Here is a 22,024-nt window from a genome sequence, read left to right as displayed (position 1 = left end):
CCTGTGGGAGAGAGAGAGAGGTGGCCAAGGTCACACACGTATATACGCACACACACACACACACACACACACACACACACACACAAACGCAGACCCACACACGCGCGTGCGCACACACACACCCAGGCTGCAGACAGTATGAGCAGACATGCTGTCAGCCTACCAGCCCATAACAATAAAGGAAATGTCATCTTTGTCAAGTCAATTTTATTTGCATAGCCCAATATCACAAATTACAAATCTTTGTGTGTGTGTGTGTGTGTGTGTGTGTGTGTGTGCTGTATATGATTCAGAGATGAACGTTTCTGTGATACATGTGGTTCTATGCTGGTGGTCAGTAAGTAGATGAGCTGCGTGTGACACACATTACAGCATCTCTGCTGACATGGTGTGGACATGGATGGATGGATGGATATGTGACACAGTGTGGACGTGGATGGATGGATATGTGACACGGTGTGGGCATGGATGGATGGATATGGGAGACGGTGTGGACATGGATGGATGGATATGTGACACAGTGTGGACGTGGATGGATGGATATGTGACACAGTGTGGACATGGATGGATGGATGGATGGATATGTGACACGGTGTGGACATGGATGGATGGATATGTGACACGGTGTGGACATGGATGGATGGATATGTGACACGGTGTGGACATGGATGGATGGATATGTGACACGGTGTGGGCATGGATGGATGGATGGATATGTGACACAGTGTGGACATGGATGGATGGATGGATGGATGGATGGATATGTGACACGGTGTGGACATGGATGGATGGATATGTGACACGGTGTGGGCATGGATGGATGGATGGATATGTGACACAGTGTGGACGTGGATGGATGGATATGTGACACGGTGTGGGCATGGATGGATGGAAATAGTGACACGGTGTGGACATGGATGGATGGATATGGGAGACGGTGTGGACATGGATGGATGGATATGTGACACGGTGTGGACATGGATGGATGGATGGATATGTGACACAGTGTGGACGTGGATGGATGGATATGTGACACAGTGTGGACATGGATGGATGGATGGATGGATATGTGACACGGTGTGGACATGGATGGATGGATATGTGACACGGTGTGGGCATGAATGGATGGATGGATATGTGACACAGTGTGGACGTGGATGGATGGATATGTGACACGGTGTGGGCATGGATGGATGGAAATAGTGACACGGTGTGGACATGGATGGATGGATATGTGACACAGTGTGGATGTGGATGGATGGATATGTGACACGGTGTGGACATGGATGGATGGATATGTGACACGGTGCGGGCATGGATGGATGGATATGTGACACGGTGTGGACATGGATGGATGGATATGTGATATGTGGGCGTATAAACATTCTGGCCTAAGTGCTACGGTTGTGTTTCCTGTTTCTTGGGGTTATGTCGGCTGTAGTGTTTGGAAGGTGGAATTGTTTTATATTCAAGTGTCTGGTGCGCCATAAAGCGGCAGTAGGCAACTTTTGTGCTTTAACTCATTGTGAAATAAATGTTGATTGCACAGTGTAACAGCTATAGAATAATGACACCATCGGCGTTTATATTGGTTCCCTATAAACCTCACTTTCATGATGCAACTCTGTCTACCACCGTTTATCATCTCGCAGGAAAATTATGACTCGGTTTACAGCACAAAGGAAGTGCGTCAGCCATTGCACAGCCAAAACAGGGAGAGAATAGCACTTTTGTTTTCCCCGGTAGCTATCAGCAGCTAGTCCTAGTAACGGAAATGGTGGACGGTGGAACAACCAAAGTGACAGTGGAAACTCTATCTGGCAAAAGAAAAAGAATCCTGTTGACGGAGGAGGCAAAGAGGGCGAAGAGAGAGAGAGCGAAAGAGTGATAGAAACAGAGGTAAAATAAGAGAACCTTGCACAGGCATTCACTGGATGGAGAGAGCTCCGGTGTTATGTCGAACTCTGTTTCCCTGTCGAGATCTGTTTCCCCCAAGCCAGACGAAAGCGTTCGCATGGCAACAGGTTAGCTATCGATTAGGTTAAGGTTAAGCTTAGGGTTAGGTTGATGTTTAAGTTGGGTTAAGGTTAATCAAGCATTCCGGTGTTGTATTGAACTCTGACTAGGCGGGAAACAGTTCTCGATGGGGAAACAGAGTTCAATACAACACCCTGGACTTGAGGGGATCCAAACTGACATTCGGTTGGCATCTTTCTACTGGATCAGTAACTAACACAGTCTGTCTACTTATTAATACTACGGCATGTTTAACTCTGTCTTTATCACAGCACTGAGATCGGGGTTTCTAGTTCAAACTGGGATTCTTTTGGTTGTTTCTTGCTTTGGACAGTAGCCAGGCTGCTAATAAACAGAAAGCGACCCGGTTGTCTTCGTGACAGCGATGCAAACAATAAAAACACTTGGAAGCGCTAGAGGGGGTACAGTTGAAAAGTTGTCTACAGCCACTTTAAAATACAATCAGATGAGGAGAGTCGGATGAAAGCAGGTTGGTGGTTTCTTCCGCAGCATCTCTGACGGGTCATTTAACCCTCCCTTCAAACAGAAAATAAGCCTTTCATATGGAAATGGACTAATTGATTTCCTAAAAATCCTCATTAAAACCATGTATAACTGTGCTAACTGTTTTGGAGCAATTAGGGCAGAATTTCTCCACTGCTAATGATTATGATGGGATTTATGGGATTGAGACCCTGCTTGAATTAGCTTTGCTTTAATGTTTCAGTGGCTGGTTCAGAAAGAGCTGACACGATGAGAATAATGATCCAAGTTTACCAATTTAATCCCCTTAACACATGGAAGCTTCACCTCATAACCCCCCCCCCCTCAACGTAGGAGCCACGTGTATCAGTATGTATTGTGGTACTATATACTGTAGTACTGTATTTGTTGTCTCTGTTCTCAGTATTTATGGATGTCCTCTTGCGAAGAAGAGGAAGGCTCAGGAGAAGACGCCTCTGGAGCCGGCGCCTAAGAGGAGACCCTTCCTCACCTCCCCAGAGGAGGAAGAAGACGAGTCGGGTATCTACCCCAACTATGAAGCTGAGAGCATGGGGGTGCAGGAGGAGGGGGAGCAGGGGGAGGTTGTGGGGATTGTAGATGAGGATGAAGATGAAGAAGATGAAGAAGATGAGGAGAGAGAGGCAGAAGAGGATGGAGAGGTGGAGGATGAGGAGGGCTTCTCAGAGGAGCAGGGAGAGGAGGAGGAGGAAGATGAGGATGAGGATGGGGACATGGAAAGAGAGGGAGCAGCAGTGAGGGAGCAGGTGGAGGAAGAAGAGGATGGCGATGATGAGGAGGAGGAAGATGAAGAAGAGGATGAGGACCAGGAGGAACACAATACTCAGCAAGGTGAGTGTTTTACTGAATGTTTTTAAACTGTTATCTGGACTGTTCTCAGACTCTAACACAGAATGAAGACTGGTTTGAAGACTGGTTTCAAACTGACTTTCAGACTGGTTTCAGGCTGTTTTCTTGCTGGTTTTCAGACTTTTTCAGAATTACCAGAGTAGGTTCAGTCATGAAACTCTTGCTGTCTGCTGATCCAGTCAGCCTCATTCCTATCTACCATCACAATCCTCCATGTGTTTCCATGTTCTTTGTGATGATTGACAGATTTATTTTCGATGTAGTTGAGACAATAATCACCGAAGTCATTTTATCACCCAAATGCAAGAAAAAATAACTTTCTAAGCATCCTGTCCTGAATGAAAAGACCGAACAGTTTTTCAGACTGTTTGCATGATGTTTTCAGTTTGTTTTCAGCTCCTGTCAGACCTATTTCAAACTGGGGTTTTAAGTGTTTCAAACTTGTTTCATGCTATTTTCAAACCGGTTCAGACTGATTTCACACTTGGTTCAGACTGGGATCAGACTTTCAGAACATTTCCAGACTGGTTTTAGACTTGTTTCAGACTATCAAAACGGTTTTTCAGGCTGGTCTCATTGCAGTTGTTTGTTTATCTGGCTCAATATGATGTGAATAATAATAAATACCAGACTCCTAAAATTAGATAGGAACTAGCTCTTCGCCCAGTGAATCCAGTGCAACCAACTGGACAGCAACCAGTTCACCAGTATAGCACAGCATTACTGGTTAGCAGGAAGGGTGAAATAGTACTCATAGCACCTTTACTAGATTGACAAAATGTGATGAAACAAAACAACAAAACTTTTTCATGCAACATGTAACATATGGCTCCAAGCCCCAGGCCGAGTTTCTTTCCAAACGTTCGGCCTTATTTAATGACTTAAAGGAGTGTTTCATCACACTTTGAACAGTTAAACTGTCGTGATGATTAACTAACACAAAGGCTGAAAGTTTTTTTTCTTTGCTGACAGCAGACAACCGGTACAAAAACGGAGGACAATCACAGCTTACTGCCATTCAGAAAGATGACAACAACAACAGTTGCGGCGTGGGGGTCCCCAGCATAAATGGAGAAGAGTACGAGAACTATGATGAGCTGGTCGCCAAATCACTGCTGAACCTTGGCAAGATCGCCGAGGACGCAGCGTACCAGGCCATGACCGAGTCGGAGATGAATAGCAACTCGTCAAACAGTGCTGATGAGGATGAGGAAGAATTCGAAGGCAGCGGGTTGGGGCACCGGAAGGCAGAGCTGAGTGTGGACCTGGACAGCGACGTAGTCAGGGAAACGGTGGACTCTCTGAAACTACTGGCGCAAGGCCATGGCACCATGATGCCTAATGATGGCTTCCCAGAAGGCACTGTAGTGGATGACTGTCACACCAACGGTAACCCTGGCATAGGAGTGAGAGGTGACGCGGAGGAGAGTGAGGAAGAGGTGTGTCTGAGCAGTCTGGAGTGTCTCAGGAACCAGTGCTTTGATCTGGCCCGCAAGCTGAGCGAGACCCCTACCGACCAGCAGCTCCACATCCAAAACCAGACCTCCGAGCGACCTGGTCAGCCAGGTCTCCATCACCACCTTCCGATCTCTGCCAACCCACAGATTCAGAACCAGACACACCACCTGTCCAGGTAGGAGGGAACTCCTCACACCTTACTCCCTGTCCAAGTTCTGCATTTGTGGGACTATAAATCTGAAACAGCAAGTAGCGTCACAAAGCCAGCCCACAAATTTCACTTCTCTCAGTGTGGTCAAGTCTCAATTGACATTTGTGTTATGGGCGTCGTCAGTGAGTGGGATCAAAACTTTGTAGGTGATTGAATCAGCCTTTATTGAGTCACAGCCACAATTGGAGCGCCACATTTCCATTTACGCTAGTTGCTAATAAACACTGCTACTGCTAGCGCAAGTCAGTCCATGTGGCTAGTTATGTCTTTCAAGTATTCTTGTTGTCTTTAATAAACTAATTCTATAGCAGCATCAGTGTTAACTTCTCCTAGTGCAGACATTGCTGCCATTTTCAAAATTCAGCACTGTTTGTTGTCATCGTCAACTAAAGCTCTCCTCATAGTTCACTGAATGATCCGGTGTCCATCTACCAGGCTCAATCAAATCTCAATGGATCTTTTCCAGACTAATGTCTCACAGCAAACTGGGCTGAGCATGCAAGACTTAGGGTGGCTTTGTGAGACTACACAACATTTGCTCTGATTAGGAAACCTTCGTGCTGTCTGAGAATGAATGGATTCTAATTGAACCTTCCACAGGTTGGACTTTTGAGTGAAACACATTGATCGTTGGAAACCCCGCTTGGACAGTTTAAAACTACCAACTTAGGCTGGAAATATGAGCTTTATTTTTCACTGACCACATGGCGTTGTTTGTTCCAAAATTCATGACACAGTAATTTAACTATTTTACCACCTCGTGAGTCTTTTGGAAGTGAATAGGAACCTCAAAGAGCTTTTAATTGACATCTGAACCTTGACCTCAATGCATGTTGGAAGGCTTGTCATTTAGCAACATTTGAGGCTACAGACATGGGACCAACTGTTATAGAGAGCTCTTGACTTCAGCTATGTGATTGGAGGTGCTGTCAAATATGGTCAAAATTAATTTCCACCCATTTAACAATTAATATTTAGAATCTGATTACACAAATGTGTTTCCCTTCAATTTAAACCCCTCATTGTTTGTTACCCATCTTGGCATGAGTGTTTATTGAAATACAAGCGTGCTTTATCTGCTGCCAAAGCAGCATATCTCTCTCGCTTAATCAATATCAATAAACATAAGCCTAGATTTGACTTTGACACTGTAGCTAAATTTACTAAAAGCAACCGTCTATTAGCTGCTCACCATTCATGGCCCATGAGTTTCTAGACTTTTTCTCTAATAAGGTTGATGAGATCAATAAACAAATTAGTACTTCAACTCCAGCTACTCCTGCAGATCCAGTCTTACCAAATTCATATCTATATAATGAGCCTCAGATAGTCCCTGTTAGAGACTGTCTCTCGATACTTTGACTATACTCATGTCAGCTTCTAAACCAACTACTTCTCAACTTGACCCTCTACCAACAAAACCTTTTAAAGACCTCTAGCCTTTTCTGAGACTTACAATGCCAGACATTGTTAATTATCTCTTATTACTGGCATTGTTCTTATTGTTTTAAAATGGCTGTGGTCAAACCCCTACTTAAGAAACAGCACCTCAATCCAGGGTCTCTTAAAAACTATTAACTAGTTTCTAATCTTCCACCCTTTTCTAAAGTACCAGAAAAGGTTGTGTATCAACAACTTTCGACCCATATAGAAGAAAACTATCTATATTAACCTTTTCAGTTGGCTTTTAGGGCCTGTCACTCTACTGAAACTGCTCTGATCAGAGTGGTAAATGATCTTCTACTTGCTATGGACTCTGATTCCACCTCTATGCTTCTACTACTGGACCTCAGTGCAGTCTTTGACAGCATTGATCACTGTATACTATTAGACAGAATAAATTGTAATTTTGGTGTCTCTGGCCAGCTCTCTATTGGCTTAAGTCCTACTTATCTGGATGAACACTGTGTGTCTGCTATGGTAATACTACATCGAAACTCTCTGATGTTAAATATGGTGTACCTCAGGGCTCGGTTCATGGCCAGCTACTTTCTCTGTTTATATTTCACCTCTTGGCCAAATTATACGCAGTCATGGAATAAATTTCTATTGCTATGCTGATGATACTCAGCTGTATGTGCCTATGAGGGCTGATGATCGTCCTCTGTGTGGAGTTTGCATGTTCTCTCTGTGTCTGCAGTGGATTTTCTCCAGGTGCTCTGGTTTCCCTACCATAAAAAAAAGACATGCATGTTAGGGTTAATACTCCTGTCTGTGCCCTTGACCGAGGCATGGCAAGACGAACTGAAGTTGGTCCCCATGTGCTGCACAGTTGCTGCCCACTGCTTCTAGCTACACAGCTAGGATTGGTTAAATGTAGACATAATTTCCCTACGGGAATCAATAGAGTGTATATATATAGATCGTACTCAAATTGCTAATTTAGAGGCCTGACTGGCTGCTCTGAAAAACTGGATGTCACTATTTCCAGCATTTAAATTTGGGTAAAACTGAGATGCTGGTCATTGATCTTGCGAGACATAGACACCAATTTAATCATCCATCCATCCATCCATTATGTGAACCGCTTATCCTGCTCTCAGGGTCGTGGGGATGCTGGAGCCTATTCCAGGTGTCATTGGGCGGCAGGTGGGGGGACACCCTGGACAGGCCGCCAAGCCATCACAGGGCCCACACACACACACACATTCATACCCAGGGACAATTTAGTATGGCCAGTTCACTTGACTTACATGTCTTTGGACTGTGGGAGGAAACCGGAGCCCCCGGACGAAACCCTCACAGGCACGGGAAGAACATGCAAACTCCACACAGAGGACGACCCGGGACGACCCACCAAGGTTGGACAACCCTAGGGCTTGAACCCAGGACCTTCTTGCTGTGAGGCGACCATGCTAACCACTGTGTCACCGTGCTGCTACCAATTTGATCAAGTCAAGTAAATTTTATTTTTATAACTCAGTATCACAAATTACAAATTTGCCTCAAGGGGCTTTACAGCAACACAACAACCTGTCCTTAGACCCTCGCATCAGATAAGGAACAACTCCCTTAAAAAAAAACCTTTAATAGGGAGAAAAAATAAGAAGAAACCTCAGGGAGAGCAACAGAGGAGGGATCTCTCTCCCAAGATGGACAACGTGCAATTTATGTTGTTTTTAAACAATTTACACAATACAACATTGACAGAGGTAAACATAATTATAACGGAATTATGAAATATATGCAGGATATGATAAGGTGGATGCCAAGCAGTGTCCAAATGCCACCGGAACAACCCAGGACCTGAGCCATGCGACCACCATCACCATGTTAAAAAAAAAAATAGTCACACATCTTAGTGAGAGAAGGAAATAAAACATTAAAACAGGATAACAAAATTATATGAATTTATAAGATACGTATATAAAAAGAAAATTTGATGAAGGGGATGCGAAGCAGTGTCCAGGTGGCGACCACCATCACCATGGAGACTTGGGAGGAGGACATACTGCACGTGCACACAAGGGAGACTCACATCACACTGTTCACACACAGGAGAAGAGAAAGGAGAAGACATTCAGAGAGAGAGAAAATACACGTGAGAGAAGATAACAGTTTGCAATAGTCAATCATCTATATTCTATAATCTCATCGGCAGAACAGTGCTTGGTAAATTCATTGGGACAGAAACCGACCCACCATGCAGTACAGGTTGTGAAGCACTCAACTTAAAGGCAACTAATTGTAAACTAAGGCAAAAAGATGAGTTTTAAGTCTGGATTTAAAGGACTCAACAGACTATGATTGTCTGATGGCAGCAGGCAGGTTATTCCACAAGAACAGAGCCCGATGGGAAAAGGCCCTGCTACCAGCTGACTTTTTAACTTCGGGTACACACAGGAGTACTGTATTTTGAGAGCAAAGAGCTCAAGATGGAATGTACGGCTTAAGGAGATCAGACAGGTAAGATGGGGCAAGCCCATTTATGATTTTATAAGTCTTCAGAAACCCGTTGAAGTCTGATCTAATATGGATAGGAATCAAATGAAGGGAGGCAAGAATTGGTGTAATATGGTCAACTTTTCTAGATTTAGTTAGGATTCTATCTGCAGCATTCTGAACCATCTGAAGACTTTTAGTACTAGCATGTGGCAAACCTGAAAGCAGAACATTACAATAATCAAGTCTGAATGAAACAAATGCATGTATTAGAGTGTCTGCATCAGCCATGGACAGGAAAGACCAAGTTTTAGCCATGTTAAGTAAGTGAAAAAAGGCAGTCTTGGTGATTTCTTTAACGTGCTTATCAAAGGAAAGGCTGGGATCAAACGTAACACCAAGATTTTTGGCTGACACACTTTGTGAAATCACAGAGTTGTCAGTTGTTATCATTATTTGATCAAATTGCTGTCTGTGTCTAGCAGGGCCAATGACCAGTGTCGGTTTTATCCGAATTTAAAAGCAGAAAGTTTAGTGACATCCAATTTTTCACAGCAGCCAAGCAGGCCTCTGAATTAGTCATTTGAGCATGATCATCAGCCCTTATAGGCACATACAGCTAAGGATCACCAGCATAGCAATGGAAATTTATCCCATAACCATGTATAGTTTGGCCAAGAGGTGAAATATAGACAGAGAAAAGTAGAAGGCCAAGAACTGAGGCCTGAGGTACACCATATTTAACTTGGAATATTACTATAGCAGCCACAGTGTGTTCTCGCAGATAAGTAGGACTTAAGCCAAGAGAGGGCTAAGCCAGACACCAAAATTACAGTTTAATGCATCTAATAGTATACAGTGATCAAAGGTGTCAAAGGCTGCACTGAGGTCCAGAGTAGAAGCACAAAAGTGGAATCAGAACCCATAGCTAGTAAAAGATCGTTCACCACTCTGGTCAGCAGTTTCAGTGGAGTGACAGCCCCTGAAAGCTGATCGAAAAGGTTCATGTAGAAGGTTTTCTTCTATATGGGTCAAAAGTTGTTGATACACAACTCTCTCTAGTACTTGAGAAAAGAATGGAAGATTAGAGACTGATTGATAGTTATGAAGAGACCCTGAATCGATGTGCAGTTTTTAAATAGAGGTTTGACCACAGCTGTCTGAAAACTGCTGGGAACAATGCCAATAGTAAGTGATAAATTAACAATGTCTAGCATTGTAGGTCCCAGGAAAGGCCAGAGATCTTTAAAAAGTTTTGCTGGTACGGGGTCAAGTAGGGAAGTAGTTGATTTAGAAGCTGACACGAGCTTGGTCAAAGTATCGAGAGAGAGTCTCAAAAGCTGTAATAACAGGGACTATCAGTGACTCATTATATAGATATGAATTTGGTAGGACAGAAGCTGCAGGAGTAGCTGGAGTTGAAGAACTAGTTTTGTTTATGATCTAATCAGCCTTATTGCAGAAACAGTCTAGAAACTCATGGGCCATGAATGGTGAGCAGCTAATGGACCACTGCTTTTTAGTAAGTTTAGATACAGTGTCAAAGAGAAGCGGCACGGTGGCACAGTGGAAGCGGCACGGTGGCGCAGTGGTTAGCACGGTCACCTCACAGCAAGAAGGTCCTGGGTTTGAGCCCCGGGGTAGTCCAACCTTGGTGGGTCATCCCAGGTCGTCCTCTGTGTGGAGCTTGCATGTTCTCCCCGTGTCTGCGTGGGTTTCCTCAGGGGGCTCCGGTTTCCTCCCACAGTCCAAAGACATGTAAGATGTAAGTCAGATGAATTGGCCATACTAAATTGTCCCTAGGAATTAATGTGTGTGTGGGGGGGGGGTGCTGGGCTGGGCTGGGCTGGGCTGTGATGGCCCGGCAGCCTGTCCAAGGTGTCTCCCCACCTGCCGCCCAATGACTACTGGAATAGGCTCCAGCATCCCCGTGACCCTGAGAGCAGGATAAGCGGTTAAGATAATGGATGGCTGTCAAAGAGAAATCTGGGGTTATGTTTATTAATATTGATTAAGTGAGAGAGATATGCTGCTTTTGCAGTAGATAAAGCATGCTTGTATTTCAGTAAACACCCATGCCAAGATAGGTCAAAACCAATTTTGATTTCCGCCATTTATGTTCCACTCTCATGCAGGCTCGAACGTGACCACATGTCTTGTCGTTAAGCCAGGGTGTAGGCGTCTTTAGTCACCTAGCTCTGATAGTGAGAGGTACAACTGAATCAAGGAGACTAGAGAGGGCCACCATTTAAGTCACTAGTGAAATTTTCCACAGAGTCAGTCACTACAGTGAAAGGAGCCAAGACTTCAGGGAGCTGCTGGGCAAATGCAGCTACACTGGAGGGACCAATGTGGCAAGTGGCAATTACATCTGTGCCAACATTAACTGGACAGGCCAATAATGCTCAAATTTTGATCTGACACAGCAGATGTGGTTGGCAAGACATTCAGATCAGAAACAGCTATCCCTTTAAATAAAATAAAATCAAGGGTGTTACCACTGCAACGACTCTTGAACAAACTGAGTGAACCCAAAAGTATCAGCTAGTGCCAGAAAGGCTTTACTTAGAGGATCAGCAGCCTTATTCAGATGAATATTGAAATCACCAAGAACTGGAATCTCATCAGAATGAGTAACAAGACCTGAGACAAAGTCTCCAAATTCTTCAAGAAATAATGAGTAACAGCCAGGAGGGCGGTAGAGTATCACAATTTGGACTGAGCCGAGTCTATTCATGGCTGAGGAGATGGAGCAAGAGCCTCAAAAGACTGGAATTTAGAATCAATTCTAGAAGTAAGATTGTAATACATTTATATATTAAGGCAACACCCCCATCTTGTTTATTTGCCCGAGCTACATGGGCATAACTATAGTCGGGTGGGGAAGCTTCATTTAAGGGAAGGAAAACATTTGGTTTCAGCCATGTTTCACATAACCCAATCATATCCAAACTATGTTCCAAGAATCAGATCATTTAAGTCAAGTCAATTTTATTTGTATAGCCCAATATCACACATTACAAATTTGCCTCAGTGGGCTTAACAGCAACACAACATCCTGTCCTCAGACCCTCTCATTGGATAAGGAACAACTCCCTAAAAAAACCTTTAACACGGAGAAAAACTAGGAAGAAACCTCAGACAGAGCAACAGAGGAGGGATCTCTCTCCCAAAATGGACAACGTGCAATGGATGTCGTGTTTACACAATTTACACAATACAACATTGAAAGAGGATAAACAGAATTATAATGGACTTAAAAAAATTATGAAGAATATGATGCGCAGGATGCCAAGCAGTGTCCAGACGCCATCGAAACAGTCCAAGACCCGAGCCACGCGACCAGCGTCATCATGTAAAAAAAGGGAAAAAAATTATAAGTAAGGCTTTGGTAGACAATGATCTGATATTTATGAAAACAAATTTAAGCATCTTGTGGAAGTGATCAGTAGTAGGCAGAACTTTAGAGCTACCAATTGGTGAAATATTAATTGGAATTAGACACCTTGTTGACAATGTTGACGGCCAACACTTTGGGCCATATGTGGTCACATTTTTGATAACATTAGGTGTTTGTTCAAAGGAATTGAATCAAATGCAACTGGACTTGGTTATATATCCGTGAAGACGTTTCGCCTCTCATCCAAGAGGCTTCATCAGTTCGTGCCTTTCTGACTAGACCAAGCTAGTCTGACTGGCTGGTGATGAAACTCAGATATTTATCTTGTTTGGAGTCGTTATCAGAGCTATTGATGTCAATGGCTATTGATGTCAATGCTGTACAATGCAGTGAGGATTGCACTGACCTATACATAGGAGAAACCAAACAACCACTAACCAAACGGATGGCCCAACACAGAAGGCCAAACTCCTCAGGACAAGACTCAGCAGTCTATCTACATCTAAAGGAGAAGACACACTCCTTCGAGGACAGCAACGTACACATTTTGGACAGAGAAGATAGATGGTTTGAAAGAGAGGTGAAGGAAGCCATCTATGCCAAACGGGAAAAACCATCCCTCAACAGAGGAGGAGGTCTGCGACACCACCTATCTCCCACTTACAATGCTGTCCTTTCATCTCTACCCAGGAGACTCAAGAAGCCTAGCCTCCAAGAACAACAGTCGGTCACTAACGGCTCCAACGACTCTTGACCACTGAATGGAGCACTAACGAAGTCGAGACTAACACCTCCAATGACTGTCGTTGCTAAACATCGGAACACAAAAGAGCCATGGACATCATTAGCTCTGATAACGACTCCAAAGAGGGTAAATATCTGAGTCTCATCAGCAGCCAGTCAGACCAGCTTGGTCTAGTCAGAAAAGCACGAACTGATGAAGCCTCTTGGATGAGAGGCGAAACGTCTTCACGGATATATACCAAGTCCAGTTGCACTTGATTCAATTCCTTTGGATAACCATGACCTGGATGAATGAGAACATTCACAGACATTAGATGTTTGGTTCTGTAGGTTATTAGGTACTTCGTTGCACATTTCACCACCACCGGTAGGAAGTCACTAGTGTCAAACTAAAAGTAAACAGCTATCTACACTGCTCAAAAAAATAAAGGGAACACATAAGCAATGCAATGTAGCTCCAAGTCAATCACACTTTTGAGATATCAACCTGTCCAGTTAGGAAGCAACACTGATTTGTGAATCAATTTCACCTGTTGGTAAATTGTCTAATTTCCACCAGGTGGAAATTAGACAATTTGCAAAACAACCCCTATAAAAGGAATGGATTTGCAGGTGGTGGCCACAGACCATTTGCCTGTCCTCATCTTTTCTGGCCGATCTTTGGTTAGTTTTTCATTTTGCTAGTGCCCTCACCACTAGAGGTGGCATGAGGCGGTATCTGCAACCTACAGAAGTTGCTCAGGTAGTGCAGCTCATCCAGGATGGCACATCAATGCGTGCTGTGGCAAGAAGATTTGATGTGTCTCCCAGCACAGTGTCCAGAGCATGGAGGAGGTACCAGGAGACAGGCCAGTACACCAGGAGACGTGGAGGGGCCCACAGGAGGACAAAAAACCCGCAGCAGGACCGCTATCTGGTCCTTTGTGCAAGGAGGAACAGGAGGAGCACTGCCGGAGCCCTACAAAACGACCTTCAACAGGCCACTAATGTGCAGGTTTCTGCTCAAACAGTGAGAAACAGAATGCATGAGGATGGTATGAGGGCCCGACGTCCACAATTGGGGCCTGTGCTCACAGCCCAACACCGTGCAGCCCAATTGACCTTTGCCAGAGAACATCTTGGTTGGCAGATTCGCAATTGGCGCCCTGTGCTCTTCACAGATGAGAGCAGGTTCACACTGAACACATGTGACAGACGTGAGAGAGTCTGGAGACGCTGTGGAGAACGTTCTGCTGCCTGCAACATCCTCCAGCATGACCGGTTTGGCGGTGGGTCAGTGATGGTCTGGGGAGGCATATCCTTGGAGGGCCGCACAGACCTCTACGTGCTAGCCAGAGGTACCATGACTGCCATTAGGTACCGGGATGAGATCCTCAGACCCATTGTCAGACCATATGCTGGTGCAGTGGGCCCTGGGTTCCTGCTCATGCATGACAATGCTCGTCCTCATGTGGCCAGAGTGTGTCAACAGTTCCTGTATGTCGAGGGCATTGATGCTATGGACTGGCCTGCACGTTCCCCAGACCTGAATCCAATCGAGCACCTCTGGGACATCATGTCTCGTACCATCCGCCAACGCGATGTCGCACCACAGACTGTCCAGGAGTTGACCGATGCCCTGATCCAGGTCTGGGAGGAGATCCCTCAGGAGACCATCCGTCGTCTCATCAGGAGCATGCCCAGACGTTGTAGGGAGTGCATACAGGCACGTGGAGGCCACACACACTACTGAGCCTCATTTTGAATCGTCTTGAAGAATTTCCACAGAAGTTGGATCAGCCTATGTTCTCATTTTCCACTTTGATTTTGAGTATGATTCTGAATCCAGACCTTAATGGGCTAATGATTTTGATTTCCATTGATCATTCTTAGGTTATTTTGCTCTAAACACATTCCTCTGTCTAATAAATAAAGATTTTCAGCTGAAATATTTCATTCATCGAGGTCTATATTGTGTTTTTAGGTGTTCCCTTTATTTTTTTGAGCAGTATATATTGCTCGACAAAAGAGCGGTGTCATCCCCAGTAAGAGTAATGGGGGATGACAATCAAAAGCGTAACACTCGACAACTGTGTTATTTCAGTGTGGCAGCCAAAAATCGCGGTGTTACATTTGATCCCAGCCTTTCCTGGATGAGCACATTAAAGAAATTACCAGAACTGCCTTTTTTCACTTACATAACATAGCTAACATTTGGCCTTTCCTCTCCATGGCTGCTGCAGTGACTCTGATACACGTGTTTGTTTCATCCGGACTTGATTATTGTAATGTTCTCTTTTCAGTTCTGCCACATGCTAATATAAGTAAGTCTTCAGATGACTCTCTTCGCGTTATGCTGCACCTCCTGTCTACTTTCTTCATCTCTCTGACTATCCCACTTCTTCTTTGCCAACCTCTTCCTCTGTATACTTTGCTGTACTGCGTCATTCCACCACCAAGTCTCCTTGTCTTCCTTCCTCTGTCCTGATGACACACCAAGTACCTTCCTAGCTGTCTCCCTCACTGTTTCTGCAGTGGTTGCCCAGCCATCCGGCAACTCTTCACTACCACCCAGTGTCTGTCTTAGTCATAGCTCCTCCCTCAACTACACACAACAGTCTTCCTTCTTAAACTTCCACCATTTGATCTTTGGCTCTGCCTTCACTCGCTTCCTCTTCTTGGTCTCCAAACTCATCCTACAGACCACCATCTGATGCTGCCTAGCTACGTTCTCCCCTGTCACCACTTTGCAGTCTCCAATCCGCTTCAGATTGCACCTTCTGCATAACATATAGTCCACCTGTGTGCACTTTCCTCCACTCTTGTACGTCACCCTGTGTTCCTCCCTCTTCTTGAAATATGTATTCACCACAGCCATTTCCATCCTTTTCACAAAATCTACCAACATCTGTCCTTCTACATTTCTTTCCTTGACACCATACCTACCCATCACCTCCTCATCACCTCTGTTCCCTTCACCAACATGCCCATTGAAGTCCACTCCAATCACCACTCTCTCCTCCTTGGGTACACTCTCCACCACGTCATCCAGCTCACTCCAGAATTCTTCTTTCTCTTCCATCTCACACCCAACTTGCGGGGCATATGCGCTGATAACATTCATCAATACATCTTCGGTTTCCAGCTTCATACTCATCACTCTGTCTGACACTCTCGTCACCTCCAGCACACTCTTGACATACTCTTCCTTCAGAATTACCCCTCTCCCATTTCTCCTCCCATCCACACCATGGTAGAAGAGTTTGAACTCACCTCCGATGCTCCTGGCCTTACTCCCCTTCCACCTGGTCTCTTGCACACACAGTATGCCTACCTTTCGACCTCCCATCATATCAGCCAGTTCTCTCCCTCTACCAGTCATAGTGCCAACATTCAAAGTTCCGACTCTCAACTCCACACTCCTATCCTTCCTCCTCTCTAGCTGTCTCTGGACATGCCTTCCCCCTCTCCTTCTCCTTCGTCCAACAGTAGCATAGTTTCCACCTGCACCCTACTGGCCAACAGTACCGGTGGCGGTCGTTGGTAACCCGGGCCTCGACCGATCCGGTATGGAAATCTTATTTATGATCCGCATATTTGATTTGGCAAAGATTTTACGCCGGATGCCCTTCCTGACGCCCCCCCCCCCGTTTATCCGGGCTTGGGACCGGCACTAAGAATGCACTGACTTGTGCATCCTCAGTGGCTGGGTTAGTGTGGGTTAGTGAGTGACCTATAAACTAAATTACCTAAATGGGCTTGAACCATCATACCGGTCTGAGCTCCGTAAACTGTATATTCCATCACAAAATACGGGGCTCCTGTGTGTACCCAAAGTTAAAAAGAAGTCAGCTGGTGGCAGGGCCTTTTTCTATCGGGCCCCTTTCTTGTGGAATAACCTGCCTGCCACCATCAGACAATCGGAGTCCGTTGAGTCCTTTAAATCCAAACTTAAAACTCATCTTTTTGCCTTAACCTACAATTAGTTACCTTTAAATTTGATACTTAACGACCTGTACTGCATGGTGGGTCGGTTTCTGTGTCAAAGAATTCACCAAGCACTGTTCTGCTGATGAGATTATAGAGTATAGATTATTGCAATCTGGACCCTTTCTCTCACGTCTTTCTGTGAATAATGTCTTCTTCCGTCTTCTCCTGTGATAGTGAATGGTGAGATGTGAGTCTTCCCTGCGTGCATGTGTAGTCTGTCCTCCTGCCAGGGCTACATGGTGATGGTGGTCGCAGGGCTCAGGTCCTGGGCTTTTCCAGCAGCATCTGGACACTGCTTGGAATCCTCCTGATCAATTTCTTTGTATATTTTATAATTACATTATAATTCTGTTATCCTCTTTCAATGCTGTATTGTGTAAATTGTGTTTTATTCTGTACACACACCATCCACTGCATGTCTGTCCATCTTGGGAGAGAGACCCCTCCTCTGTAGCTCTCCCTGAGGTTTCTTCCTATGTTTTTCTCCCTGTTAAAGGATGAGGATGAGTACTTCCTTGATAGGGAGGAATATTAGTTTGAACAGGGAGTCAAAGCGGCCATCTATGTGAAGAGGGAACGACCATTGCTGAACTGGGGGGGGGGGGGGTTAAGAGAACATCTGTCACCGTCTTACAATGCTGTGATTTCAACTATTCCCCAATCCTGTGTGAATAGTACACATGGCCATTGTAACTCTAGTTAATGGTCACGGTAATTTGCATATGAAACTGATCATTGGTTTGGGTCGTTATGCCACTGTATTGTGTATATGGGTGGAGATACCTGCAGTCAGTTTAGGGCCCAGACACACCAAACCGACTTGTGGCGACGAAGGCCGACTGTTGCGTCGCCTCACGTCGCCTGCCGCCTGGGCCAGAAAGTAGCACTTGAACACACTACAAAGACTACAGACAACGGTCAACTAGCATGTACCTTCTGCACTGATTTGCTAAGCTGAACAGCCAGACAGAGTGATCTCTCTCACCGACTGGCTCTGCCGTGTCAACACGCCGAATCAGCCAAAAAGCTGCCGACAGGGGTCTGACTAGTGCCGACGGTGCGGGACACACCGCAAAGGCTAGGGTCACTGACAGCCTGACATTGGCCGACCGTTGGCCTGGTGTGTCAGGGCCCTTAGACTGAAGAGGTCACGTAGTTGAGTGATGAAACGTGTCTGTCAATAAACCTTGTGTCCAGATGAACTGATTCAACCTTCTGTGATTTCCTTACCTGGATTATTGAGCATGCATGAAGACACTCCTTGTTAAAGGGTTTTTAGGGAGTTGTTCCTTATCCGTTGCACGGGTCTAAGAACAGGATGTTGTATTGCTGTAAAGCCCCCATAGGCAAATGCACAATTTGTGATATTGGACTACACAAATAAAATTGAATTGACTTGACTCGACTCTCAAGTCAGTATTTACAACTTCCAATTCCAGGAAATAGACTAATATTTTTAAAAACTATACTTGCCTTGAGCCGGACCTTGATACAAATCAGCACCGACAGTCGTAGCTCTTCTGGGTTGCAAAATAGGGTGGAAAATAGGCACGTAAACAGATATAGCTACCGAATATATCACATATTTACTGCAGCTGAAACATAAATTACTCTGCATTTAGGTGGTTTATTTAAAAAAACATACAAACATTGATTTATTTGGGATATTTTAGCAAGTATTGTAGAGACACGTTTTGGGTTGTGTTCGGTTTTGCGGGAATTATGTGACACTTCAAAGTGTGTTTAAGGAGATTTAGGCCTATAAATAGTGTTTTTATTATAGTTTCCAATAGTTTGTTCAGCCCCCTCGTGGCTTTACTGAACTACCCCTGTGTGCTTAGAAAAGAAGAAGGAACGCCTCATCGCTGGGGGACTCCAAAATCTACGTTTTTCATTGAAACAACATCACCAGTTAGATAAAATAACACAAATAACGGCATCCGGGTAGCGTAGCGGTCGGCTCCATTACCTACCAACACGGGGATCCCAGTTTGAATCCCCGCGTTACCTCCGGCTTGGTCGGGCGTCCCTACAGACACAATTGGTTGTGTCTGCGGGTGGGAAGCCAGATATGGGTCGCTGCACTAGCGCCTCCTCTGGTCGGTCAGGGCACCTGTTCGGGGGGGGGTGCTGGGGGGAATAGCGTGATCCTCCCACGCGCTACGTCCCCTGGGTGAAACTCCTCACTGTCAGGTGAAAAGAAGCGGCTGGTGACTCCACATGTATGGGAGGAGGCATGTGGTAGTCTGCAGCCCTCCCCGGATCAGCAGAGGGGGTGGAGCAGCGACCCGGACGACTCAGAAGAGTGGGGTAATTGGCCGGGTACAATTGGGGTGAAAAAGGGGGGGAAACCCAAAAAACCACAAATAACACGAGGAGGATTCATAGTAGAATGGGTGGATTGCAAATTTCCACAGAGGCCGACACGTGTTTCCTGAACATTAAACCATTTACACTGGAGTTGAATGAAGTTGTGCAATGTCGCAAGTGGTTGTTTGATTACAACATTACACAGTATGCATCACCTCCTCCGTCTGCCGGAGAGGAGAAGTAATGTGGACTAATGTTGCGTAAATAGAATAATATAATCTGCTGTAATTGTGTCTCATCATAGCCAAGGCCTAAGACAACGTTTAAAGCACATAATTCATCAGCCTGTTTCATGGTTGCTATAATGCGGTCTGCGTTATACAAGGCGTTGCGGTCTGCTTGACTCGTGCGCAGCAGAGAGTATTTGGCTGTGGTCTCGTGGCATCTATTCCAGACATTGTGGGAGTTCTGTAGAAGTCTGTTGGACGACCCTGCACATTGAAAAAACTACAGTAGAGGGACACCCAGTGGGTTAAAAAGTAACGCCAAGGGGATCCTGACCAATCGTCCGCACGTTGACGAGTTGGGAGTGAGACCGTGTTGTCAAAACTGCCTAATGACATCAAAATGACTGTTATCTTCTACTACTACTACTACTACTACTTTCGGCTGCTCCCATTAGGGGTCGCCACAGCGGATCACACCAGCCACCTGCATGTCCTCCCTCACCACATCCATAAACCTCCTCTTTGGCCTTCCTCTTCTCCTCTTCCCTGGCAGCTCCATATTCAGCATCCTTCTCCCACTATACCCAGCATCTCTCCTCCACACATGTCCAAGCCATCTCAATCTTGCCTCTCTTGCTTTGTCTCCAAACCGTCCAACCTGAGCTGTCCCTCTAATATAATCATTCCTAATCCTGTCCTTCTTCATCACTCCCAAGGAAAATCTTATCATCTTCAACTCTGCCACCTCCAGCTCCACCTCCTGTCTTTTCATCAGTGCCACTGTCTCCAAACCATATAACATAGCTGGTCTCACAACCGTCTTGTAAACCTTCCCTTTAACTCTTGCTGGTACCCTTCTGTCACACATCACTCCTGACACTCTTCTCCACCCACTCAACCCTGCCTGCACTCTCTTCTTCACCCACTCCACCCTGCCTGCACTCTCTTCTTCACCTCTCTTCTGCACTCCCCGTTACTTTGGACAGTTGACCCCAAGTATTTAAACTCATACGCCTTCCTCACCTCTACTCCTTGCATCCTCATCATTCCACTGTCCTCCCTCTCATCCACGCACAGCTATTCCATCTTGCTCCTACTGACTTTCATTCCTCTTCTTTCCAGTGCATACCTCCACCTCTCCAGGCTCTCCTCCACCTGAACCCTACTCTCACTACAGATCACATTGTCATCCGCAAACAAAATGACAATGACAAAATGACTGTTATATCACACACAATTCGGTGTTTTCAGAGAACAAAAGGTTGTAACTAAGGCACTATAATAAATTCAATCAAATGATCATAAAATTAACAATAAAATAAAGTTGTCTAAAGTAGAAAACAACATTAACCATCACCCATTGCATGACATTCTTCAACCAGGGAATTCGTGTGTCCAACATGACAAAGGATCCTAAATGACTTTTTATTGGCATTGTTTCCATGGGGCCGGGGTTCTGACAATTTATGCTGCCTTGTCGAAAATGCTACCATGGCACGAACTGATAGCTGAGTCTAACACTAACGCTAACCCTAACCTCCCCTACCACGCACAGATCTGCTAAGTATCACATCTCAGTACAACGCCAGCACGTGATTCCCCCCCCTTTTTCTCCCCAATTTTACCTGGCCAGTTACCCCACTCTTCCGAGCCGTCCCGGTCTCTGCTCCACCCCCTCTGCTGATCCGGGGAGGGCTGCAGACTACCACATGTCTCCTCCCATACATGTGGAGTCACCAGCCGCTTTTTTTCACCTGACAGTGAGGAGTTTCACCAGGGGGACGTAGCGCATGGGAGGATCACGCTAACCCCCCCCCCCCCCACGAACAGGTGCCCCGACCGACCAGAGGAAGCGCTAGTGCAGCGACCAGGACACATACCCACATCCGGCTTTTCACCCGCAGACATAGCCAATTGTGTCTGTAGGGATGCCCGACCAAGCCGGAGGTAACACAGGGATTCAAACCAGGATCCCCGTGTTGGTAGACAACGGAATAGATCGCTACGTACCTGCTGGCACGTAACTTTAACGCTGCATTACGTGCCACCTCCATGTAATGCAGCCTTAAGAGGTCGTGGTCATTTCACGTAAATTCTGAGCTCGTGTTGGGCTGTTACTACAATGACTAGATGTTTGGGATTTGATAAGCCCTTCAAATGGTTGTCACCTGCTAACGAGAGGAAAATGTATCTGATGATTTTGTTCATGTACAATCATTACTGATGAGTATTGCAGTGGATTGAAGTAATAAAGTCCTCGCTGTGTACTAAAATGAAAGAGATGTCGGTGTTGTGCTGCTTAGTCTGTCCCACAGCACTCACACATACAAGAATGTATTGCTGCACGCGAGCTTCTGTATCGTCCATGAAATCCTCCATGCTAATGTTGTGTGACGTCATTTCCACCACTGGAAATATAGTGTAGCTGAGAGAAAG

The 22,024-nt window shown here is 45.4% G+C and overlaps 1 protein-coding gene across 1 annotated transcript in view; it reads left to right on the top strand.

Annotated features, from left to right (window-relative positions):
• myt1la (myelin transcription factor 1-like, a) overlaps positions 1-22,024 on the top strand; it is an 87,847-nt gene that overhangs the window by 12,887 nt on the left and 52,936 nt on the right. The window contains exons 4-6 of the mRNA XM_056294593.1: positions 2,924-3,369; positions 4,360-4,953; positions 18,364-18,374. Of these exons, the coding sequence (XP_056150568.1) occupies positions 2,924-3,369; positions 4,360-4,953; positions 18,364-18,374 (1,051 nt within the window). The remainder of the gene's footprint in view (positions 1-2,923; positions 3,370-4,359; positions 4,954-18,363; positions 18,375-22,024) is intronic.

The sequence above is a fragment of the Lampris incognitus genome, chromosome 15, assembly GCF_029633865.1.
Source record: "Lampris incognitus isolate fLamInc1 chromosome 15, fLamInc1.hap2, whole genome shotgun sequence".
In the NCBI taxonomy this organism is placed as follows: domain Eukaryota; kingdom Metazoa; phylum Chordata; class Actinopteri; order Lampriformes; family Lampridae; genus Lampris; species Lampris incognitus.
Note: the sequence above shows the minus strand (reverse complement) of the source record. Positions and strands in the feature narration are given on the sequence as shown.